At 46.1% G+C, this 26,569-nt stretch overlaps 2 protein-coding genes and 1 long non-coding RNA gene across 7 annotated transcripts in view; 1 reads left to right on the top strand and 2 right to left on the bottom strand.

Moving 5' to 3' along the window:
* Positions 1 to 26,569, top strand: part of LOC147007694 (uncharacterized) — a 42,027-nt gene that overhangs the window by 4,331 nt on the left and 11,127 nt on the right. The window contains exons 2-8 of one of the 3 annotated variants that reach the window (XR_015053979.1): positions 1,509 to 1,652; positions 1,838 to 2,005; positions 14,634 to 14,769; positions 17,152 to 17,228; positions 17,338 to 17,505; positions 22,112 to 22,228; positions 24,833 to 25,028. This is a non-coding gene — a long non-coding RNA (uncharacterized LOC147007694). Of the gene's footprint in view, positions 1 to 1,508; positions 1,653 to 1,837; positions 2,006 to 14,633; positions 14,770 to 17,151; positions 17,229 to 17,337; positions 17,506 to 17,649; positions 18,759 to 22,111; positions 22,229 to 24,832; positions 25,029 to 26,569 lie in introns of those variants that run through there. The other 2 variants (XR_015053978.1, XR_015053977.1) reach the window with 2 other exon arrangements.
* On the bottom strand, positions 3,336 to 8,374 carry LOC147007697 (uncharacterized). The gene is made up of 5 exons (XM_085866582.1): positions 8,179 to 8,374; positions 7,713 to 7,826; positions 7,088 to 7,195; positions 3,898 to 4,073; positions 3,336 to 3,677 (listed from the first exon to the last, which is right to left on the bottom strand). Exons 2-5 carry the CDS (start codon positions 7,774 to 7,776, stop codon positions 3,390 to 3,392), a joined length of 636 nt encoding a protein of 211 aa, XP_085722708.1. The 5' UTR covers positions 7,777 to 7,826; positions 8,179 to 8,374; the 3' UTR covers positions 3,336 to 3,389.
* LOC147007696 (uncharacterized) lies at positions 18,716 to 22,717 on the bottom strand. 3 transcript variants are annotated; one of them, XM_085866586.1, is made up of 5 exons: positions 22,505 to 22,717; positions 22,079 to 22,192; positions 21,463 to 21,570; positions 19,353 to 19,528; positions 18,716 to 19,132 (listed from the first exon to the last, which is right to left on the bottom strand). In XM_085866586.1, the coding sequence occupies exons 2-5, from the start codon at positions 22,140 to 22,142 to the stop codon at positions 18,911 to 18,913; spliced, it is 570 nt and encodes a 189-aa protein (XP_085722712.1). In that variant the 5' UTR covers positions 22,143 to 22,192; positions 22,505 to 22,717; the 3' UTR covers positions 18,716 to 18,910. The 3 variants fall into 3 exon arrangements, with proteins under 3 accessions (XP_085722712.1, XP_085722713.1, XP_085722714.1); XM_085866587.1 differs by lacking the exons at positions 21,463 to 21,570; positions 22,079 to 22,192; positions 22,505 to 22,717 and adding an exon at positions 19,848 to 20,170; XM_085866588.1 differs by lacking the exons at positions 21,463 to 21,570; positions 22,079 to 22,192; positions 22,505 to 22,717 and adding an exon at positions 19,732 to 20,158.

The raw sequence follows: 26,569 nt of genomic DNA, 5'->3' as shown, positions 1-26,569 counted from the left end.
GTGAGGCAGATGAAGCATGAGGCACGGTCGGTCAAGTACAGCAGTGCCTATTATGACCTATCAGAGTTCACACAGGCCAACACAATCAAGGCGACCAGCCCTAGTTTGTTGAAGTTGGTTTCGGACCTGGTCTCCGGTGGTAAAGTGACCAAGAAATCTCTAAGCCTGAGCCAGTCAATTCAGAGTCACGTTGCAGGAACCAGAAATCAGACAACATTAGGACTGGCCGTCAAACTGTTGCACCGGCACGGCAGTTCCGTACTTCTCAAACAGCTTCATGAACATGGCTTCATGACCGCGTACGATGAGGCTTTGAGATTCCGAAAATTGGCCGCTCGTCTACCAGGTGACAATGCACAGGTTCTCCACCAGTTCATGGAGTTGTGTAGAACCGTCGGCGCCATCTTCGCGTGGTTTGACAACTTCGATCTCCAGGTATTCACAACCAATGGTCGATGCACTACCCATGTCCTCTCACATGAATTACATTAACCTCATCCCGCAGGTATGCTGGAGTATGGCCGCGCTAAGCCAGGGATGCAGACCATACTTGCAAAATCTGCTGACAAGCAGGCTCCACCTAAAGTTGACATCACGAAGTATGGGTGGGAAATAAAAGATGGCACCTCAGTACTGGCAACCTCCGATCAGCCCCCAGGACCCCAATAACTCATGGATGTAGTGCGGTGGGGCTGTAAGGCGGCGGTGAAGGTGTGCGGCACCGAACGTTGCAGCGGTCACCATGGAAAGATATCATGCACTGTGTATTGCGCTTGTGTTTGTCGTGACGCCTGCTTCAACCCGTTCAAGACAGGAGACGAAGACCAACATGAAATGGAAGAGGAAGGAGAAGCAGATGTGGAAGATGACGAGGAAACTGAACATCTTGATCTTGCATTCGGCTCTGATGATGAATGGGAGTGATCGACGTTACTGAATAAACGCTTGACCACCATCGCTCTGAAAATGTCATTATTATTATTTTATTTCATTTTTGGCCGAAAAAGACCTTGGACTTCACCGTTGACCCTGAATTGACCCCAAATCACAAATTTGACCTCAGGAATTAATTCCTCAGGTCAAAATTATACGGAAAAGAGGTATCACACGTGATTGTAAGTTAATTGGTTGAAAACTTATATTCTACCCCCGTCCGTGTTGGCCATCTTGGATTTATGCAAATTCGCGGAGTTCCCCAAGGTTTCCGCTCCGGCAACCAAGCCAAATTTTCTCTATCGACCCACGTGAGTACGAAACCATCAAAAAACAATACACTTCTCATTACAACAAGGTTGAGTACAGAACATATACGGGTGGCAAACGGACTACTTCCCTGAGGGAAAGAAAATAAAAAATAATATTAATAATAATAATAAATAATAATAATAATAATAATACAAAAACAAACAAAAAAAAACACAAAAAAGTTTTTTTTCTTCCATTAATTAAAAACATTGTTTTTTTGTGTTTTCTTTCTTGGATCTTGTGTTGTTGTGGTGTTCGCGCAGGTATGATGGGCTGAATGGCCTCCACCTGTGTTGGATTTCCTTGTTGTTGTGATTGTTGTGTAGCGCCACCTCCAGGCGGTGGAAGGTATCACAACCATCCACCATTTACAGTCCAGTGTTCCTGTCCCCACGTTTTTCTGCACAGTGAGTTTTGAATCTCGATGTTTGCGTCCGCTCGATGAATGGTCTCCGTGTCGGGTCGGCGGTGAACAAGAGGAGGGAAATGATGAATCGATATTTTTTATTTGATTTTTTTTTCACTATTTTCAGCTCGTACAACAGGAGGTAATTAATCTGTAAACATTTGGCTTCGTCCCCTTTATTTGCAGATCGTTCTTCGTGCCACGACGAGCTCGCAAGAGAAATGTTTCAGCAAATAGGAGTGAAACTAAAATATACACAGAAGGAGTGAATGCTCAATGAGACTCAAGAGAAGAGAGCACAAAGACTCGCTGATCAAACGCAATGGACTCATGATGCCAGACCACATGAAACAGGTGAGCAGAGGGCAGGTAGAATTGTACAACAGTGTAAGCTAAGAGACAGACCAACCATCGCCACTATCAGATCAAAGACAAAATGGTTTCTATAAAAGATGTTCCTGTGCTGTACAACATGGTAACAAGGTATGTGTTTCACAGCCCATGTGGTCCAGTCAACCCAACCAGCCCATGCACGGTGTCCACCGGCCAAGCCGATAAGATCTGTGACGAGCACTTCCCAAAGGATTTTCTGAAGGACACAATCATGACAAATGTAATGTACCCAGAATGCAGGAGGAAATCACCGGAGGATGGTTGCCGCATTCACAAAGATGAAAGTCAGGGGTCAACACATCAGGCTGGACAACCGGTGGAATGGTCCACACAACCCATTCTTGTGTTTGAAATACAATGCTCATATCAATGTTGAGGTTGACATCAGTGTCAGCTGCATGAAATGCCTGTCCAGGTACACAGGTAAAGGCTCAGACCGTTCACACGTAAGCTACCAGTTCACCTTGAAAATGAACAAACAGTTATTTTCCAGCCAGTGGATGCACAACAATTATATCAAGGAAGCCACCACCGAAAACAAAACTCATGGCTTACTTTGACTAAACTGGACGTGCTCCAGAAGCTCAGAAAATCCTTTATCTTGACATTTATCGACACGATATATGGAAAGGCACCAAGTGGGTCAAACGATCAAAAATAATCCAAAGCTGTCTCACAAACAATGAAAATGAGGGAGAGCCATTCTCTGACTCGCTTGGTCGAGTTCCGGTGATAAATCTGAATCCACAACAGTGAGAATTGGACTTCCCTCGAATGATACTATTCCTCCACACACCTGGGCCCACAAGCTTTTCAGACCTCAAAACCATTCATGCAACGAACAGCCAACATAATGGAATCAAGCGTGTTGACTGAAGGGTCTCTTGCAGGATTTATTCTCCCAACTTGACCCCTATTAACTGGACTTCCACATTTGCACCATTATCAGTGTTCGCAAAGTCCTTGAAACCCTTTGAAATTCCTGGAATAATGAAAAATCATTTTCCAGTCCTGGAAAGTCCTGGAATCTTTGAAACTCAAATGGAAACAATGGGCCAGGCCCTGGGTGGAATAGTTAACAACGCCGGTTTCTTCAAGAGAACACAAGAGATCGTTACCAGTTTTAACTTCCCCCAGAGATTTACCATTAAAGAAGCACCGAGATGGTTTCTCTTCATGACAATTCCTTTATTATTTACATTTGCTCGTATTCAACAAATTTACAGAAAGAAATATATGAACACATCTCTCTCTCACACACACACACACACACACACACACACCACTCACATACAAGTTTGTTTCAGGATATTTACTGGTACAGGTCAATTTCATGACCTTCGCATCAATTGAAAGGGTTTGGCCAATCAACATCCATCAGTTCCACAACAAATTCTCCATCAACATCCATAGGTTCTCCAACAGAGTCTCCATCAACATCCATTGGTTCTCCAACAGAGTCTCCATCAACATCCATCGGTTCCACAACACAGACTCCGTCAACATCCATCAGCTCAACATTGAAGTCTCCAGGAACATCCACCGGTTCCACAACAAAGTCTCCGTCAACATCCATCTGCTCAACATCGAAATCTCCATCAACATCCATTGCTACTTCAACACCGACAGGGATCTGCGTGACAATATAATGAGAATTAATTGTTTTTCCTCTTTCGTTGGATTGTGGGTAAAGTTGTTCCTGTATGGGAATAATGGGAGAAATCTGTAGTTACTTTCTTGTTCCACATCAGAACAAGAACAAACTTCAACATTAATCTAACAGTGAGGCACAATCTTATATCAAGAGGACTTCGTTGGATGTTTTTAAGGAAATTAAAGATTTTTGGACATACTTGTGTATCCTCATCGATGGGAATCTTGATGCCATCAGCCTCCCTCATTGAGGCTTCAAAGTCTTCATTCCCAAACTCCTCTGGTCGTCCGATTTCAAGCACCTCGTCATCAGCACGTATATCTTCTGCTTCATCATCGAGGGTTGCCATCATGATGCTTCGGCTCGAATCGAGATCTGAAAAAGATTTTTGTTCATCGTTAACAATGTTTATGAAATGTCTGTAAAATTACAGTTTCATATTGTTGATAAATTCACAACATACGTGTGGGAGGACAACACAGCACAAGTCGCTTGTACACATCACGACTCCTTCTTACAGAGCATGACTCACTTGTACACACCAGGATTGTCTTGTACACAGCACGACACTGATTTACCTCGAAGGTGATTCCGTTCTCCTTCATCCCACAATGATGCATCGTACACCATCGTACATCGTACACAACGACTTCCTTGTCGACAGCAAGACCTGCTTATACGCAGCACGACTCACTTGTACACAGCGTGTCCTGCTCGAAGTCAGCACGACTCACTCATACACAGCATATCCTGCTCGAAGTCAGCACGACTCACTCGTACACAGCATGTCCTGCTCAAAGTCAGCACAACTCACTTGTATGCAGCGTGTCCTGCTCGAAGTCAGCACGACTCACTCGTACACAGCATATCCTGCTCGAAGTCAGCACGACTCACTTGTACACAGCGTTTCCTGCTCGAAGTCAGCATGACTCACTGGAACACAGCATGTCCTGTTCGAAGTCAGCACGACTCACTTGTATGCAGCGTCTCATGCTCGAAGTCAGCACGACTCACTCGTACACAGCATGTCCTGTTCGAAGTCAGCACGACTCACTCGTACACAGCATGTCCTGTTCGAAGTCAGCACGACTCACTCGTACACAGCATGTCCTGTTCGAAGTCAGCACGACTCACTCGTACACAGCATGTCCTGCTCGAAGTCAGCACGACTCACTTGTATGCAACGTCTCCTGCTCGGAGTCAGCACGACTCACTCGTGCACAGCATGTCCTGCTCAAAGTCAGCACGACTCACTTGTATGCAGCGTGTCCTGCTCGAAGTCAGCACGACTCAGTCGTACACAGCGTCTCCTGCTCGAAGTCTGCACGACTCACTCGTACACAGCATGTCCTGCTCGAAGTCAGCAGGACTCACTCGTACACAGCATCTCCTGCTCAAAGTCAACACGACTCACTTGTATGCAGAGTGTCCTGCTCGAAGTCAGCACGACTCACTCGTACACAGCATGTTCTGCTCGAAGTCACCACGACTCACTCATACACAGCATATCCTGCACGAAGTCAGCACGACTCACTCGTACACAGCATGTCCTGCTCAAAGTCAGCACGACTCACTCGTACACAGCATGTTCTGCTCGAAGTCACCACGACTCACTCATACACAGCATGTCCTGCTCGAAGTCACCACGACTCACTCATACACAGCATATCCTGCACGAAGTCACCACGACTCACTCATACACAGCATATCCTGCACGAAGTCAGCACGACTCACTCGTACACAGCATGTCCTGCTCAAAGTCAGCACGACTCACTTGTATGCAGCGTATCCTGCTCGAAGTCAGCACGACTCACTTGTACACAGCGTTTCCTGCTCGAAGTCAGCACGACTCACTGGAACACAGCATGTCCTGCTCGAAGTCAGCACGACTCACTCGTACACAGCATATCCTGCTCGAAGTCAGCACGACTCACTCGTACACAGCATGTCCTGCTCAAAGTCAACACGACTCACTTGTATGCAGCGTGTCCTGCTCGAACTCAGCACGACTCACTCGTACACAGCATATCCTGCTCGAAGTCAGCACGACTCACTCGTACACAGCATGTCCTGCACGAAGTCACCACGACTCACTCATACACAGCATATCCTGCACGAAGTCAGCACGACTCACTCGTACACAGCATGTCCTGCTCAAAGTCAGCACGACTCGCTTGTATGCAGCGTGTCCTGCTCGAAGTCAGCACGACTCACTCGTACACAGCGTATCCTGCTCGAAGTCAGCACGACTCACTTGTACACAGCGTTTCCTGGTCGAAGTCAGCACGACTCACTGGAACACAGCATGTCCTGCTCGAAGTCAGCACGACTCACTCGTACACAGCATATCCTGCTCGAAGTCAGCACGACTCACTCGTACACAGCATGTCCTGCTCAAAGTCAACACGACTCACTTGTATGCAGCGTGTCCTGCTCGAAGTCAGCACGACTTACTCGTACACAGCATGTTCTGCTCGAAGTCACCACGACTCACTCATACACAGCATATCCTGCTCGAAGTCAGCACGACTCACTCGTACACAGCATGTCCTGCTCAAAGTCAGCACGACTCACTTGTATGCAGTGTGTCCTGCTTGAAGTCAGCACGACTCACTCGTACACAGCGTATCCTGCTCGAAGTCAGCACGACTCACTTGTACACAGCGTTTCCTGCTCGAAGTCAGCACGACTCACTGGAACACAGCGTCTCCTGCTCGAAGTCAGCACGACTTACTCGTACACAGCATGTCCTGCTCGAAGTCAGCAGGACTCACTCGTACACAGCATGTTCTGCTCGAAGTCACCACGACTCACTCATACACAGCATATCCTGCTCGAAGTCAGCACGACTCACTCGTACACAGCATGTTCTGCTCAAAGTCAGCACGACTCACTTGTATGCAGCGTGTCCTGCTTGAAGTCAGCACGACTCACTCGTACACAGCGTTTCCTGCTCGAAGTCAGCACGACTCACTCGTACACAGCATGTCCTGTTCGAAGTCAGCACGACTCACTCGTACACAGCATATCCTGCTCGAAGTCAGCACGACTCACTCGTGCACAGCATGTCCTGTTCGAAGTCAGCACGACTCACTTGTATGCAGCGTGTCCTGCTCGAAGTCAGCACGACTCACTCGTACACAGCATGTTCTGCTCAAAGTCAGCACGACTCACTCGTACACAGCATGTCCTGTTCGAAGTCAGCACGACTCACTCGTGCACAGCATGTCCTGTTCGAAGTCAGCACGACTCACTCGTGCACAGCATGTCCTGCTCGAAGTCAGCACGACTCACTCGTGCACAGCATGTCCTGCTCGTAGTCAGCACGACTCACTCATACACAGCATGTCCTCCTTGTACACAGTACGACACTAATTTACTGTATTTACCTCCAAGGTGATTCGATTCTTCCTCATCCCACAATGACCTCTCAGACTCCTCTCTCAGTCGGTCTTGGTCCTCCCCAACATCAGGTCCTGCGTTCTCTGTCACCTGATCTGAAAGATAATGTTCATTCAAAGATTAAAACTACCTGTCCAGGTGTGCTGCGTCACTGTTTCGTTTATTTATTTATTTATTACACTGACACGTCTCAACACCGAAAATGGACCGGCAGGTGAGTTTGGAGGTGAAACCTCCTCACATTTGGGCCGTCCGTTTCGGGTTCGATTCCCGACACGAATATAAACTCATCCAGGTTATATCAAGGACTACAACGTGGAGGGTCGTGAATCTGGGGATCATTCGGCGGGCACGAGGACGTGGACGTTGAAGATCACATCCCATTGTGTGTTTAAATAAAGAGAAGGTGAGTCATCGTCATCACCTGATACCCTCCAACAAATTCACAAACAATGCCCTACCCTGACTACATGGGGCACTGCATCAGTGGCACAGCTACCTCATGGAGAAATTATGCAACCAGTAGCCTCGTGCTGCATCATCCCCGAAGGTGAGGGTGAGGGAAGCAGGTGTGTGTGTGTGGAGGGAAGGGTACCTGTTTGGTCTATTTACCTGTGGTTTCTCTGTCCTCGTCATCAATCACAGACATCTCCACTGTGAGGTCTTCAACATCCATGGAGTCAAGATGGTGATCCTCCTCCTCTCCTTCTTCCTCAAGGATCGTTTCTGCCGATGGATGTGAAAAATAATGTTTGTAAACAGGTGAGTTACCTGTGAGTGCTGCTGTTTCACCGTGTTATTTAATTAATACATTTACAATCGGGACACATTTCAGCACTGGGGATACACAGCACGTCTTGCTTGGACACAGCACGTCTCACCGGTACACAACACGGCTCACTCGTACACAGCACGACTCACTCGTACACAGCACGGCTCACTCGTACACAGCACCGTTCGGAAAACATTGCCGGAGCACGGCTCCTCACCCATTCCCCTCGGATCACCGACAACAGACACGATTCTGGGGCACCATGGGGGTGTCAGAACCAGACAAACGAGGGACCCGGATTCTTACCTGGAACCCTCGGCGTCGTTGTGGTCACGTGGTCCCCTGACGTGGTGTGCGCGGTGACGCCTCGTCCCGCCAAACTCGGTTCCTCGTGCGATGTCTCCACTCTGGTTCCACTCACTGTACTCGGTTTCACACTCCCCGGAGGTCCTGTGCACGGCTCGAGTTCTCGTCGTCTGGTGATCCGGACACGGAGCTCGGATCCCTGTTATATATGGTCCTCCCCCTCCCGCCCTTCCCCCCTCCCCCCGCCCTTCCCCCTCCCAGTTTATAATTGGTTTCCATGACAAGTTCTCGTTCCCGTTCGGTCATTCGTTAAACCCCGAGGGCAGGAAACCGAGTTTAATGGTGACAAGGTCACGTGACGGAGAGAGAGATGGCAATTAACATCTCATTATAAATGTTGGGAACTTGTAACACGTTGTGTGACCTGAGGCGACGCTTCACCACACACATTAACATCGATAATTTGGGGATCGCACCCCCCAACCCCCACCCTCCCAAGATTAACGGCAAAGATGAAAACACCTGTAACACCATTACCTGTGCTCACGCCGATGCTGTTTATCAAGTGTGAATGTAATCAGCACACACAAACACCTGTCCATTAATTATAGTAAACAAGTCGAAATACCTGTATGATGTATACCTGTGTGTTGTACACCTGTATAATGTACACCTGTGTGATGTACACCTGTATGATGTACACCTGTGTGATGTACACCTGTATAATGTACACCTGTGTGATGTACACCTGTATAATGTACACCTGTGTGATGTACACCTGTATGATGTACACCTGTGTGATCTACACCTGTGTGATGTACTACCAATAACAAGGTGTACAAACGTTACCAACCTGTACACCTGTATGATGCACACCTGTGTGATGTACTCACAATAACAAGTTGTACAAACGTTACCAACCTGTACACCTGTATGATGTACAACTGTGTGATGTACTCACAATAACAAGGTGTACAAATGTTACCAACCTGTACACCTGTATGATGTACACCTGTATGATGTACACCTGTGTGATGCACTCACAATAACAAGGTGTACAAACGTTACCAACCTGTACACCTGTATGATGTACATCTGCATGATGTACTCACAATAACAAGTTGTACAAACGTGACTAACCTGTACACCTGTGTGATGTACTCACAATAACAAAGTGTACAAACGTTACCAACCTGTACACCTGTATTATGTTCACCTGTGTGATCTACACCTGTGTGATGTACTACCAATGACAAGGTGTACAAACGTTACCAACCTGTACACCTGTATGATGTACACCTGCGTGATGTCCTCACAATAACAAGGTGTACAAACGTTACCAACCTGTACACCTGTATGATGTACACCTGTGTGATGTACTCACAATAACAAGGTGTACAAACGTTACCAACCGGTATAACTGTATGATGTACACCTGTGTGATGTACTCACAATAACAAGGTGTACAAACGTTACCAACCGGTATAACTGTATAATGTACACCTGTGTGATGTACTCACAATAACAAGGTGTACAAACGTTACCCACCTGTACACCTGTATGATGTACACCTGTATGATGTACTCACAATAACAAGGTGTACAAGCGTTACCAACCGGTACACCTGTATGATGTGCACCTGTGTGATGTACTCACAATAACAAGGTTTACAAAGGTTACCAACCTGTACACCTGTATGATTTACACCTGTGTGATGTACTCACAATAACAAGGTGTACAAGCGTTACCAACCGGTACACCTGCATGATGTACACCTGAGTGATGTACACACAATAACAAGTTGTACAAACGCTATCAACCTGTACACCTGCATAATGTACACCTGTGTGATGTACTCACAATAACAAGGTGTACAAACGTTACCAACCTGTACACCTGTATGATTTACACCTGTGTGATGTACTCACAATAACAAGGTGTACAAGCGTTACCAACCTGTACACCTGTATGATGTACACCTGTGTGATGTACTCACAATAACAAGGTGTACAAACGTTATCAACCTGTACACCTGTATGATGTACACCTGTGTGATGTACTCACAATAACAAGGTGTACAAACGTTACCAACCTGTACACCTGTATACTGTACACCTGTGTGATGTATTCACAATAACAAAGTGTACAAACGTTCCCAACCGGTACACCTGTGTGATGTACTCACAATAAGAAGGTGTACAAACGTTACCAACCGGTATAACTGTATGATGTACACCTGTGTGATGTACTCACAATAACAAGGTGTACAAACGTTACCAACCGGTATAACTGTATGATGTTCACCTGTGTGATGTCCTCACAATAACAAGTTGCACAAACGTTACCAACCTGTACACCTGTATGATTTGCACCTGTGTGATGTACTCACAATAACAAGGTGTACAAACGTTACCAACCTGTACAGCTGTATAATGTACACCTGTGTGATGTACTCACAATAACAAGGTGTACAAACGTTACCCACCTGTACACCTGTATGATGTACACCTGTATGATGTACTCACAATAACAAGGTGTACAAGCGTTACCAACCGGTACACCTGTATGATGTGCACCTGTGTGATGTACTCACAATAACAAGGTTTACAAAGGTTACCAACCTGTACACCTGTATGATTTACACCTGTGTGATGTACTCACAATAACAAGGTGTACAAACGTTACCAACCTCTACACCTGTATGATGTACTCACAATAACAAGGTGTACAAACGTTACCAACCTCTACACCTGTGTGATGTACTCACAATAACAAGGTGTACAAGCGTTACCAACCGGTACACCTGCATGATGTACACCTGAGTGATGTACACACAATAACAAGTTGTACAAACGCTATCAACCTGTACACCTGCATAATGTACACCTGTGTGATGTACTCACAATAACAAGGTGTACAAACGTTACCAACCTGTACACCTGTATGATGTACACCTGTGTGATGTACTCACAATAACAAGGTGTACAAGCGTTACCAACCTGTACACCTGTATGATGTACACCTGTGTGATGTACTCACAATAACAAGGTGTACAAACGTTATCAACCTGTACACCTGTATGATGTACACCTGTGTGATGTACTCACAATAACAAGGTGTACAAACGTTACCAACCTGTACACCTGTATACTGTACACCTGTGTGATGTATTCACAATAACAAGGTGTACAAACGTTTCCAACTGGTACACCTGTGTGATGTACTCACAATAACAAGGTGTACAAACGTTACCAAGCTGTACACCTGTATGATGTACTCACAATAACAAAGTGTACAAACGTTCCCAACCGGTACACCTGTGTGATGTACTCACAATAACAAGGTGTACAAACGTTACCAACCTGTACACCTGTGTGATGTACTCACAAGAACAAGGTGTACAAACGTTACCAAGCTGTACACCTGTATGATGTACACCTGTGTGATGTACTCACAATAACAAGGTGTACAAACGTTTCGAACCTGTACACCTGTATGATGTACACCTGTGTGATGTACTCACAATAACAAGGTGTACAAACGTTACCAACCTCTACACCTGTATGATGTACACCTGTATGATGTAAACCTGTGTGATGTACTCACAATAACAAAGTGTACAAACGTTCCCAACCGGTACACCTGTGTGATGTACTCACAAGAACAAGGTGTACAAACGTTACCAAGCTGTACACCTGTATGATGTACACCTGTGTGATGTACTCACAATAACAAAGTGTACAAACGTTCCCAACCGGTGCACCTGTGTGATGTACTCACAATAACAAGGTGTACAAAAGTTCCCAACCGGTACACCTGTGTGATGTACTCACAAGAACAAGGTGTACAAACGTTACCAAGCTGTACACCTGTATGATGTACACCTGTGTGATGTACTCACAATAACAAAGTGTACAAACGTTCCCAACCGGTACACCTGTGTGATGTACTCACAATAACAAGGTGTACAAACGTTACCAACCTGTACACCTGTATGATGCACATCTGTGTGATGCACTCACAATAACAAGGTGTACAAACGTTACCAACCTATACACCTGTATGATGTACACCTGTGTGATGTACTCACAATAACAAGGTGTACAAGCGTTACCAAGCGGTACACCTGTATGATGTTCACCTGTGTGATGTACTCACAATAACAAGGTGTACAAACGTTTCGAACCTGTACACCTGTATGATGTACACCTGTGTGATGTACTCACAATAACAAGGTGTACAAACGTTACCAACCTCTACACCTGTATGATGTACACCTGTATGATGTAAACCTGTGTGATGTACTCCCAATAACAAGGTGTACAAACGTTACCAACCTGTACACCTGTATGATGTACACCTGTGTGATGTACTCACAATAACAAGGTGTACAAACGTTACCAACCTCTACACCTGTATGATGTACTCACAATAACAAGGTGTACAAACGTTACCAACCTCTACACCTGTGTGATGTACTCACAATAACAAGGTGTACAAGCGTTACCAACCGGTACACCTGCATGATGTACACCTGAGTGATGTACACACAATAACAAGTTGTACAAACGCTATCAACCTGTACACCTGCATAATGTACACCTGTGTGATGTACTCACAATAACAAGGTGTACAAACGTTACCAACCTGTACACCTGTATGATTTACACCTGTGTGATGTACTCACAATAACAAGGTGTACAAGCGTTACCAACCTGTACACCTGTATGATGTACACCTATGTGATGTACTCACAATAACAAGGTGTACAAACGTTATCAACCTGTACACCTGTATGATGTACACCTGTGTGATGTACTCACAATAACAAGGTGTACAAGCGTTACCAACCTGTACACCTGTATGATGTACACCTGTGTGATGTACTCACAATAACAAGGTGTACAAACGTTTCCAACTGGTACACCTGTGTGATGTACTCACAATAACAAGGTGTACAAACGTTACCAAGCTGTACACCTGTATGATGTACTCACAATAACAAAGTGTACAAACGTTCCCAACCGGTACACCTGTGTGATGTACTCACAATAACAAGGTGTACAAACGTTACCAACCTGTACACCTGTGTGATGTACTCACAAGAACAAGGTGTACAAACGTTACCAAGCTGTACACCTGTATGATGTACACCTGTGTGATGTACTCACAATAACAAGGTGTACAAACGTTTCGAACCTGTACACCTGTATGATGTACACCTGTGTGATGTACTCACAATAACAAGGTGTACAAACGTTACCAACCTCTACACCTGTATGATGTACACCTGTATGATGTAAACCTGTGTGATGTACTCACAATAACAAAGTGTACAAACGTTCCCAACCGGTACACCTGTGTGATGTACTCACAAGAACAAGGTGTACAAACGTTACCAAGCTGTACACCTGTATGATGTACACCTGTGTGATGTACTCACAATAACAAAGTGTACAAACGTTCCCAACCGGTGCACCTGTGTGATGTACTCACAATAACAAGGTGTACAAAAGTTCCCAACCGGTACACCTGTGTGATGTACTCACAAGAACAAGGTGTACAAACGTTACCAAGCTGTACACCTGTATGATGTACACCTGTGTGATGTACTCACAATAACAAAGTGTACAAACGTTCCCAACCGGTACACCTGTGTGATGTACTCACAATAACAAGGTGTACAAACGTTACCAACCTGTACACCTGTATGATGCACACCTGTGTGATGCACTCACAATAACAAGGTGTACAAACGTTACCAACCTGTACACCTGTATGATGTACACCTGTGTGATGTACTCACAATAACAAGGTGTACAAGCGTTACCAAGCGGTACACCTGTATGATGTTCACCTGTGTGATGTACTCACAATAACAAGGTGTACAAACGTTTCGAACCTGTACACCTGTATGATGTACACCTGTGTGATGTACTCACAATAACAAGGTGTACAAACGTTACCAACCTCTACACCTGTATGATGTACACCTGTATGATGTAAACCTGTGTGATGTACTCCCAATAACAAGGTGTACAAACGTTACCAACCTGTACACCTGTATGATGTACACCTGTGTGATGTACTCACAATAACAAGGTGTACAACTGTTACCAACCTGTACACCTGTATGTGTGCACTCACTCACTGAGGGTTTCGGTGTTAAATGAACAAGTCCAGGTGTACATCACACAGGTGTACATCACACAGGTGTACATCACACAGGTGTACATCACACAGGTGGGGAATGGACACGGTAAACGACGTTGTCGATGTCGGCACCATGTGTTGTCCTGGAAGTTGTCGTTCTCGGTTCGAGTATCTTCATATCGTTCCGGTTCGTGTCCGCCGGGTAAACGGGACGGATCGTGTTTCGTGCGTCTCGTACTTCGGTCCTCATGTCTCCGTACATCTGTTTAATCCGGAATCGAACCCTTTCCTTTTATCCGTAGTACACAGCAAGCACGCTCGCCGTTCAACCAGCTGTTTGAGTGTGCAGCACGTCGTGCTGCGTGCCGTGCCTGAAATCGCCTGTCTCGGCACTCGGAGCACCACACCACCTGAGTCTTTACCTACGTACCTGTACAGGTATTTGACGCAGCTGACGGTAATGACAAGCTCGCTGAAGGTGATACGTAACCACGTCCATTGACGTGCACTGTTGTTTGTGTGTGTGTGTGTGTGTGTGTGTGTGTGTGTGTGTGTGTGTGTGTGTGTGTGTGTGTGTGTGTGTGTGTGTATGTGTGTGTGTGTGTATGTGTTTGTGTGTTTGTCTGTATGTCTGTGTGTGTCTGTGTGTGTGTGAGTGTGTGTGTGTGTGTGTGTGTGTGTGTGTGTGTGTGTGTGTGTGTGTGTGTGTGTCTGTATGTGTGAGTGTGTGTGTGTGTGTGTGTATGTGTGTATGTGTGTGTGTGTGTGTGTGTCTGTGTGTATGTGTGTGTGTGTGTGTGTGTATGTGTGTGTGTGTGTGTGTGTGTGTGTGTGTGTGTGTGTGTGTGTGTGTGTGTGTGTGTGTACGTGAGTGTGTCTGTGTGTATAATTCAACAGAGTAGACAGTTACAGAACCATGAGCTCCACCTCCAGGTCGTGGATTGTTGTTGTGCAGGTTGAGAGTAAAGGAGAGTTCAGTGAAGTAAAGGAGGGGACTTTCACTCAGAGAGTAGTTCATGTATGGAATGGTCTCCCAGGAGAGGTTGTGGCAGCAGAAACAGGAGATAAGTTTAAATGAGAATGAGAGAGGGACCTGAAAGTTTTAGAGATCGAGGGGAATAGGGATGGTGATAAAACTTGTTGGTAGTTTGAGTATTGATGGGTCATTGTGTACGGAGTGCTGTTGGTGGGGGTCTTGTCAAGGGGGGTTGTGTTTTGTGTGTGTTTTTAACCAAGCCCATGCCCCCTTCCCTGAGGGAAAGAAAAGAAAAGAAAAGAAAACAATAATAATAATGATAATAAAATAATAATAATAATCTATCTATAATTCCAGCAATCTCTGTGTGTGTGTCTGTCTGTCTGTCTGCGACCGCCGTTTCTCGACGACCGCCGGTTTGATCTGATTGAAACTTGCGAGGAATATTGCCGGGGTCCCGCAGATGTGTCTTTTCGAGGTTTGATGTCAATCGGATAAGCGGTTCCCAAGTTCCGGCCATTTATCTGTCCACCAATGACAAGACACGGTTCTATGACGTCACGAATGATGTCACAATGTTTATGTATTTTTTTATTTGTTTTTTGTGAATACATTTACAGAGAGGGGTGATACGTAACCTTACGTAACAAAACTTATCCCTGTGTCGTAAGGGGCGACCAGGGTTGCGTCAGGAAGGGCATCCAGCGTAAATCCTGTGCCAAATCATTCTGCGGATCAAGATGGATGATCCGCTGTGGCGACCCCGAATGGAGGCAGCCGAAAGAAGAAGAAGAAGATTTACAGAGAGGGGTGAGGACGGAGAGGGAGAGAGGAGGGGAAAGAGGAGGAGAGAGGGGGAGAGAGGGGGAATGACAAGACCAATGACAAGACACGGTGCTGTGACATCACGAATGACGTCACAATTAATGGTTTGGTTTTTTTTGCACGATTGACGGTTTGATCTGATTGAAACTTTCCAGGAATAATGCTGGGGACACGCGGATGTGCCTTTTCAAGGTTTGATATAAATCGGATAAGCGGTTCCCAAGTTACGGCCATTTATCTGTCGACCAATCACAAGACCAGGAGCTATGACGTCACGAATGACGTCACAATTAATGTTTACTTATTTATTTATTTATTTTTTGCACGATTGACGGTCCGATCTGATTGAAACTTGCCAGGAATATTGCTGGGGACCCGCGGATGTGAATTTTCGAGGTTTGATATCGATCGGATGAGCGGTTCCCAAGTTACAGCCATTTATCCGTCGACCAATATCTGCGAGAGAGGGGACGGGAGAGGGGGGGATGAAAGTGGGGGCGAGAGAGAGGGGCGAGAGAGGATGGGCGAGACTAGGGAGGAGAGAGGGGGGCAAGAGAGGGGGAGAGAGAGGGGGCAAGAGAGGGGGAAGAGAGAGGGGGCGAGAGAGGGGCATGAGAGTGGGAGGCGAGAGAGGGGCGAGAGAGAGGGGCGAGAGAGGGCTGCACATACTGGCACTCACCTAAGGGCCCGCCCCTACGGACCCGTACTAGTAATAACAATAATAATAATAATAATAATAATAATAATAATAATAATAATACAAAAACAAACAAAAAAAACACAAAAAAGTTTTTTTTCTTCCATTAATTAAAAACATTGTTTTTTTGTGTTTTCTTTCTTGGATCTTGTGTTGGTGTGGTGTTGGCACAGGCATGATGGGCTGAATGGCCTCCACCTGTGTTGGATTTCCTTGTTGTTGTGATTGTTGTTGTGTAGCGCCACCTCCAGACAGGTGGAGGGTATAACAACCATCCACCATTTACAGTCCAGTGTTCCTGTCCCCACGTTTTCCTGTACAGTGAGGAGTTTTGAATCTCCATGTTTGCGTCCGCTCGATGAATGGTCTCCGGGTCGGGTCGGCGGTGAACAAGAGGAGGTAAATGATGAATCGATATTCTTTATTTGATTTTTTTTCACTATTTTCAGCTCGTACAACAGGAGGTAATTTATCTGTCCACATTTGGCTTCGTCCCCTGTATTTGCAGATCGTTCTTCGTGCCACGACGAGCTCGCAAAAGAAATGTTTTAGCAAATAGGAGTGAAACTAAAATATACACAGAAGTAGTGTATGCTCAATGAGACTCCAGAGCAGAGAGCACAAAGACTCTCTGATCAAACAGAACGGACTCATGATGCAAGACCACATGAAACAGGTGAGCAGAGGGCAGGTAGAATTGTACAACAGTGTAAGCTAAGAGACAGACCAACCATCGCCGCTATCAGATCAAAGACAAAATGGTTGCTATAAAAGATGTTCCTGTGCTGTACAACATAGTAACAAGGTATGTGTTTCACAGCCCATGTGGTCCAGTCAACCCAACCAGCCCATGCACGGTGTCCACCGGCCAAGCCGGTAAGATCTGTGACGAGCACTTCCCAAAGGATTTTCTGAAGGACACAGTCATGACAAATGGAATGTACCCAGAATGCAGGAGGAAATCACCGGAGGATGGTTGCCGCACTCACAAAGATGAAAGTCAGGGGTCAACACATCAGGCTGGACAACCGGAGGATTGGTCCACACAACCCATTCTTGTGTTTGAAATACAATGCTCCAATCAATGTTGAGGTTGACATCAGTGTCAGCTGCATCAAATGCCTGTCCAGGTACACAGGTAAAGGCTCAGACCGTTCACACGTAAACTACCAGTTCACCTTGAAAATTAACAAACAGTTCTTTTCCAGCCACTGAATGCACAACAATTATCAAGGAAGCCACCACCGAAGACAAAACTCAATGGCTTACTTTGACTTAACTCGACATGCTCCATAAGCTCAGAAAAGCCTTCATCTTGACATTTATCAACACGATATATGGAAAGGCACCAAGTGGGTCAAACGATCAAAAATAATCCAAAGCCGTCTCACAAACAATGAAAATGAGGGAGAGCCATTCTCTGACTCGCTTGGTCGAGTTCCGGTGATAAATCTGAATCGACAACAGTGAGAATTGTATTTCCCTCGAATGATACTATTCCTACACACACCTGGGCCCACAAGCTTTTCAGACCTCAAAACCATTCATGACGACGAACAGCCAACATCATGGAATCGAGCGTGTTGGCTGAAGGATTTATTCGCTTGCAGGATTTATTCGCCAACAAGACCCCTATTAACTGGACTTCCACATTTGCACCATTATCAGTGTTTTCAAAGTTCTTGAAACCCCTTGAAATGCCTGGAAAAATGAAAATGCATTTTCCAGTCCTGGAAAGTCCTGGAATCTTTGAAACTCAAATGGAAACAATGGGCCATGCCCTGGGTGGAATAGTTAACAACGCCGGTTTCTTCAAGAGAACACAAGAGATCGTTACCAGTTTTAACCTCCCTCAGAGATTTACCATTAAAGAAGCACCGAGATGGTTTCTCTTCATGACAATTTCTTTATTATTTACATTTGCTCGTATTCAACAAATTTACATAAAGAAATATATGAACACATCTCACACACACACACACACACACACACACACACACACACACACACACACACACACACACACACACAAGTTTGTTTCAGGATATTTACTGGTACAGGTCAATTTCATGACCTTCGCATCATTTGAAAGGGTTTGGCCAATCAACATCCATCAGTTCCACAACAAATTCTTCATCAACATCCATCGGTTCTCCAACAGAGTCTCCATCAACATCCATCAGCTCAACATTGAAGTCTCCAGGAACATCCACCGGTTCCACAACAAAGTCTCCGTCAACATCCATCTGCTCAACATCGAAATCTCCATCAACATCCATTGCTTCTTGCACACCGACAGGGATCTGCGTGACAATATAATGAGAATTAATTGTTTTTCCTCTTTCGTTGGATTGTGGGTAAAGTTGTTCCTGTATGGGAATAATGGGAGAAATCTGTAGTTATTTTCTTGTTCCACATCAGAACAAGAACAAACTTCAACATTAATCTAACAGTGAGGCACAATCTTATATCAAGAGGACTTCGTTGGATGTTTTTAAGGAAATTAAAGATTTTTGGACATACTTGTGTATCCTCATCGATGGGAATTTTGATGCCATCAGCCTCCCTCATTGAGGCTTCAAACTCTTCATTCACAAACTCCTCTGGTCGTCCGATTTCAAGCACCTCGTCATCAGCACGTATATCTTCTGCTTCATCATCGAGGGTTGCCATCATGATGCTTCGGCTCGAATCGAGATCTGAAAAAGATTTTTGTTCATCGTTAACAATGTTTATGAAATGTCTGTAAAATTACAGTTTCATATTGTTGATAAATTCACAACATACGTGTGGGAGGACAACACAGCACAAGTCGCTTGTACACATCACGACTCCTTCTTACAGAGCATGACTCACTTGTACACACCAGGATTGTCTTGTACACAGCACGACACTGATTTACCTCGAAGGTGATTCCGTTCTCCTTCATCCCACAATGATGCATCGTACACCATCGTACATCGTACACAACGACTTCCTTGTCGACAGCAAGACCTGCTTATACGCAGCACGACTCACTTGTACACAGCGTGTCCTGCTCGAAGTCAGCACGACTCACTCGTACACAGCATGTCCTGCTCGTAGTCAGCATGACTCACTCGTACACAGCATGTCCTGCTCGAAGTCAGGATGACTCACTCGTACACAGCATGTCCTGCTCGAAGTCAGGACGACTCACTCGTACACAGCATGTCCTGCTCGAAGTCAGCATGACTCACTCGTACACAGCATGTCCTGTTCGAAATCAGCACGACTCACTTGTATGCAGCGTCTCCTGCTCGAAGTCAGGACGACTCACTCGTACACAGCGTGTCCTGCTCGAAGTCAGCACGACTCACTCGTACAAAGCATGTCCTGCTCGAAGTCAGCACGACTCACTCGTACACAGCATGTCCTGCTCGAAGTCAGCATGACTCACTCGTACACAGCATGTCCTGTTCGAAATCAGCACGACTCACTTGTATGCAGCGTCTCCTGCTCGAAGTCAGCACGACTCACTCGTGCACAGCATGTCCTGCTCAAAGTCAGCACGACTCACTCGTACACAGCATGTCCTGCTCGTAGTCAGCATGACTCACTCGTACACAGCATGTCCTGCTCGAAGTCAGGATGACTCACTCGTACACAGCATGTCCTGCTCGAAGTCAGGACGACTCACTCGTACACAGCATGTCCTGCTCGAAGTCAGCATGACTCACTCGTACACAGCATGTCCTGTTCGAAATCAGCATGACTCACTTGTATGCAGCGTCTCCTGCTCGAAGTCAGGACGACTCACTCGTACACAGCGTGTCCTGCTCGAAGTCAGCACGACTCACTCGTACAAAGCATGTCCTGCTCGAAGTCAGCACGACTCACTCGTACACAGCATGTCCTGCTCGAAGTCAGCATGACTCACTCGTACACAGCATGTCCTGTTCGAAATCAGCATGACTCACTTGTATGCAGCGTCTCCTGCTCGAAGTCAGCACGACTCACTCGTGCACAGCATGTCCTGCTCAAAGTCAGCACGACTCACTTGTATGCAGTGTGTCCTGGACGAAGTCAGCACGACTCACTCATACACAGCATGTCCTGCTCGAAGTCAGCACGACTCACTCGTACACAGCATGTCCTGCTCAAAGTCAGCACGACTCAATCGTACACAGCATGTCCTGCTCGTAGTCAGCACGACTCACTCGTACACAGCGTTTCCTGCTCGAATTCAGCACGACTCACTCGTACACAGCATGTCCTGCTCGAAGTCAGCACGACTCACTCGTACACAGCATGTCCTGCTCGAAGTCAGCACGACTCACTCGTACACAGCATGTCCTGCTCGTAGTCAGCACGACTCACTCGTACACAGCGTTTCCTGCTCGAATTCAGCACGACTCACTCGTACACAGCATGTCCTGCTCGAAGTCAGCATGACTCACTCGTACACAGCATGTCCTGCTCGTAGTCAGCATGACTCACTCGTACACAGCGTGTCCTGCTCGAAGTCAGCACGACTGACTCGTACACAGCATGTCCTGCTCGTACTCAGCATGACTCACTCGTATACAGCGTCTCCTGCTCGAAGTCAGCACGACTCACTCGTACACAGCATGTCCTCCTTGTACACAGTACGACACTTATTTACTGTATTTACCTCCAAGGTGATTCGATTCTTCCTCATCCCACAATGACCTCTCAGACTCCTCTCTCAGTCGGTCTTGGTCCTCCCCAACATCAGGTCCTGCGTTCTCTGTTACCTGATCTGAAAGATAATGTTCATTCAAAGATTAAAACGACCTGTCCAGGTGTGCTGCGTCACTGCTTCTTTTATTTATTTATTTATTACACTGACACGTCTCAACACCGAAAATGGACCGGCAGGTGAGTTTGGAGGTGAAACCTCCTCACCTTTGGGACGTCCGTTTCGGGTTCGATTCCCGACACGAATATAAACTCATCCAGGTTATATCAAGGACTACAACGTGGAGGGACATGAATCTGGGGATCATTCGGCGGGCACGAGGACGTGGACGTTGAAGATCACATCCCATTGTTTGTTTAAATAAACAGAAGGTGAGTCATCGTCATCACCTGATACCCTCCAACAAATTCACAAACAATGCCCTACCCTGACTACATGGGGCACTGCATCAGTGGCACAGCTACCTCATGGAGAAATTATGCAACCTCGTGCTGCATCATCCCCGAAGGTGAGGGTGAGGGAAGCAGGTGTGTGTGTGGAGGGAAGGGTACCTGTTTGGTCTATTTACCTGTGGTTTCTCTGTCCTCGTCATCAATCACAGACATCTCCACTGTGAGGTCTTCAACATCCATGGAGTCAAGATGGTGATCCTCCTCCTCTCCTTCTTCCTCAAGGATCGTTTCTGCCGATGGATGTGAAAAATAATGTTTGTAAACAGGTGAGTTACCTGTGAGTGCTGCTGTTTCACCGTGTTATTTAATTAATACATTTACAATCTCAACACATCTCTGCACTGGGGATACACAGCACGTCTTGCTTGTACACAGCACGACTCACACGTACACAGCACGACTCACACGTACACAGCACCGCTCGGAAAACATTGCCGCAGCACGGCTCCTCACCCATTCCCCTCGGATCACCGACAACAGACACGATTCTGGGGCACCACGGGGGTGTCAGAACCAGACAAACGAGGGACCCGGATTCTTACCTGGAACCCTCGGCGTGGTTGTGGTCACGTGGTCCCCTGACGTGGTGTGCGCAGTGACGCCGCGTCCCGCCAAACTGGGTTCCTCGTGCGATGTCTCCACTCTGGTTCCACTCACTGTACTCGGTTTCACACTCCCCGGAGGTCCTGTGCACGGCTCGAGTACTCGTCGTCTGGTGATCCGGACACGGAGCTCGGATCCCTGTTATATATGGTCTCCCCCCGCCCTTCCTCCCTCCCGCCCTTCCCCCCCCCCAGTTTATAATTGGTTTCCATGACAAGTTCTCGTTCCCGTTCGGTCATTCGTTAAACCCCGAGGGCAGGAAACCGAGTTTAATGGTGACAAGGTCACGTGACGGAGAGAGAGATGGCAATTAACATCTCATTATAAATGTTGGGAACTTGTAACACGTTGTGTGACCTGAGGCGACGTTTCACCACACACATTAACATCGATAATTTGGGGATCGCACCCCCCAACCCCCACCCTCCCAAGATTAACGGCAAAGATGAAAACACCTGTAACACCATTACCTGTGCTCATGCCGATGCTGTTTATCAAGTGTGAATGTAATCAGCACACACAAACACCTGTCCGTTAATTATAGTAAACAAGTCGAAATACCTGTATGATGTACACCTGTATGATGTACACCTGTATGATATACACCTGTGTGATGTACACCTGTATGATGTACACCTGTATGATGTACACCTGTGTGATGTACTCACAATAACAAGGTGCACAAACGTTACCAACCTGTACACCTGTATGATTTACACCTGTGTGATGTACTCACAATAACAAGGTGTACAAGCGCTACCAACCTGTACACCTGTATGATGTACACCTGTGTGATATACTCACAATAACAAGTTGTACAAATGTTACCAACCTGTACACCTGTATGATGAACACCTGTGTGATGTACTCACAATAACAAGGTGTACAAACGTTACCAACCTGTACACCTGTATGATGTACACTTGTGTGATGTACTCACAATGACAAGGTGTGCAAACTTTACCAACCGGTACACCTGTATGATGTACACCTGTATGATGAACACCTGTGTGATGTACTCACAATAACAAGTTGTACAAATGTTACCAACCTGTATACCTGTATGATGAACACCTGTGTGATGTACTCACAATAACAAGGTGTACAAACGTTACCAACCTGTACACCTGTATGATTAACACTTGTGTGATGTACTCATAATGACAAGGTGTACAAACGTTACCAACCTGTACACCTGTATGATGTACACTTGTGTGATGTACTCACAATGACAAGGTGTGCAAACTTTTCCAACCGGTACACCTGTATGATGTGCACCTGTGTGATGAACACCTGTGTGATGTACACCTGTATGATGTACACCTGTGTGATGTACACCTGTGTGATGTACTCCCAATAACAAGGTGTACAACCGTTACCAACCTGTACACCTGTATGATGTACACCTGTGTGATGTACTCACAATAACAAGGTGCACAAACGTTACCAACCGGTACACCTGTGTGATGTACTCACAATAACAAGGTGTACAAACGTTACAAACCTGTACAGCTGTATGATGCACACCTGTGTGATGCACTCACAATAACAAAGTGTACAAACGTTACCAACATGTACACCTGTATGATGTACACCTGTGTGATGTACTCACAATGACAAGGTGTACAAGCGTTACCAACCGGTACACCTGTATGATGTACACCTGTGTGATGTACTCACGATAACAAGTTGTGCAAACATTACCAAACTATACACCTGTATGATGTACACCTGTGTGATGTACTCACAATAACAAAGTGTACAAACGTTACCAACCTGGAACATGTATGATGTACACCTGTATGATGTACACCTGTATGATGTACACCTGTGTGATGTACTCACAATAACAAGGTGTACAAACGTTACCAACCTGTATATTGTACACCTGTATGATGTACACCTGTGTGATGTACTCACAATAACAAGGTGTACAACCGTAACCAACCTGTACACCTGTATGTGTGCACTCACTCACTGAGGGTTTCGGTGTTAAATGAACAAGTCCAGGTGTACATCACACAGGTGTACATCACACAGGTGTACATCACACAGGTGGGGAATGGACACGGTAAACGACGTTGTCGATGTCGGCACCATGTGTTGTCCTGGAAGTTGTCGTTCTCGGTTCGAGTATCTTCATATCGTTCCGGTTCGTGTCCGCCGGGTAAACGGGACGGATCGTGTTTCGTGCGTCTCGTACTTCGGTCCTCATGTCTCCGTACATCTCTTTAATCCGGACTCGAACCCTTCCCTTTTATCCTTAGTACACAGCAAGCACGCTCGCCGTTCAACAAGCTGTTTGAGTGTGCAGCACGTCGTGCTGCGTGCCGTGCCTCGGATCGCCTTCCTCGGCACTCTGAGGACCACACCACCTGAGCCTTTACCTGTGTACCTGTGCAGGTATTTGATGCAGCTGACGGTGATGACAGGCTCAGCTGCAGGTGATACGTAACCACGTCCATTGACGTGCACTGTTGTTTGTGTGTGTGTGGGTGTGTGTGTGTATGTGTGTTTGTGTGTGTGTTGGTGTGTGTGTGTGTATGTGTGTGTGTTGGTGTGTGTGTGTGTGTGTGTGTGTGTGTGTGTGTGTGTGTGTGTGTGTGTGTGTGTGTGTGTGTGTGTGTGTGTGTGTGCGTGTTGGTGTGTGTGTGTGTGTGTGTGCGTGTTGGTGTGTGTGTGTGTATGTGTCTGTGAGTGTGTGAGTGGGTGTGAGTGTGTGGGTGTGTGTGTGTGTGTGTGTGTGTGTGTGTGTGTGTGTGTGTGTGTGTGTGTGTGTGTGTGTGTGTGTGTGTGTGTGTGTGTGTGTGTGTGTGTGTGTGTGTGAGTGTGTATTATTCAACAGAGTAGACAGTGACAGAACCATGAGCTCCACCTCCAGGTCGTGGATTGTTGTTGTGCAGCCTGAGAGTAAAGAAGAGTTGAGTGAAGACGGTAGTAAGGGAGGGGACTTTCACTCAGAGAGTAGTTCATGTATGGAATGGTCTCCCTGGAGAGGTTGTGGCAGCAGAAACAGGAGATAAGTTTAAATGAGAATGAGAGAGGGACCTGGAAGTTATGGAGATCGAGGGGAATAGGGATGGTGATAAAACTTGTTGGTTGTTTGAGTATTGATGGTCATTGTGTACGGAGTGCTGTTGGTGGGGGTCTTGTCAAGGGGGGTTGTGTGGTTTGTGTGTGTTTTTAACCAAGCCCATGCCCCCTTCCCTGAGGGAAAGAAAAGAAATGAAAAGAAAATAATAATAATTATAATAATAATATTAATAAAATTATAATAATCTATCTCTAATTCCAGCAATCTGTGTGTGTCTGTCTGTCTGTCTGCGACCGCCGTTTCTCGACGACCGCCGGTCCGATCTGATTGAAACTTGCCAGGAACATTGCCGGGACCCGCAGATGTGTCTTTTCGAGGTTTGATGTCAATCGGATAAGCGGTTCCCAAGTTACGGCCATTTATCTGTCCACCAATGACAAGACACGGTTCTATGACGTCACGAATGATGTCACAATGTTTATGTATTTATTTATTTGTTTTTTGTGAATACATTTACAGAGAGGGGTGATACGTAACCTTACGTAACAAAACTTATCCCTGTGTCGTAAGGGGCGACCAGGGTTGCGTCAGGAAGGGCATCCAGCGTAAATCCTGTGCCAAATCATTCTGCGGATCAAGATGGATGATCCGCTGTGGCGACCCCGAACGGGAGCAGCCGAAAGAAGAAGAAGATTTGCAGAGAGGGGTGAGGGAGGAGAGGGAGAGAGGAGGGGGAAAGAGGAGGGGAGAGAGGGGAGAGAGGGGGGGATGACAAGACCAATGACAAGACACGGTGCTATGACATCATGAATGACGTCACAATTAATGTTTTTTTTTTTGCACGATTGACGGTTCTATCTGAATGAAACTTGCCAGGAATATTGCTGGGGACCCTCGGATGTACCTTTTCAAGGTTTGATATCAATCGGATAAGCAGTTCCCAAGTTACGGCTATTTATCTGTCGACCAA

This window comes from Eptatretus burgeri, unplaced genomic scaffold (assembly GCF_056783735.1).
Source record: "Eptatretus burgeri isolate ZD-2024b unplaced genomic scaffold, Ebu_testis_v1 Ebu_testis_scaffold_48, whole genome shotgun sequence".
NCBI lineage: Eukaryota > Metazoa > Chordata > Myxini > Myxiniformes > Myxinidae > Eptatretus > Eptatretus burgeri.
The sequence above is the reverse complement of the archived record's forward strand: the minus strand, read 5'-3'. Positions and strand labels throughout refer to the sequence as shown.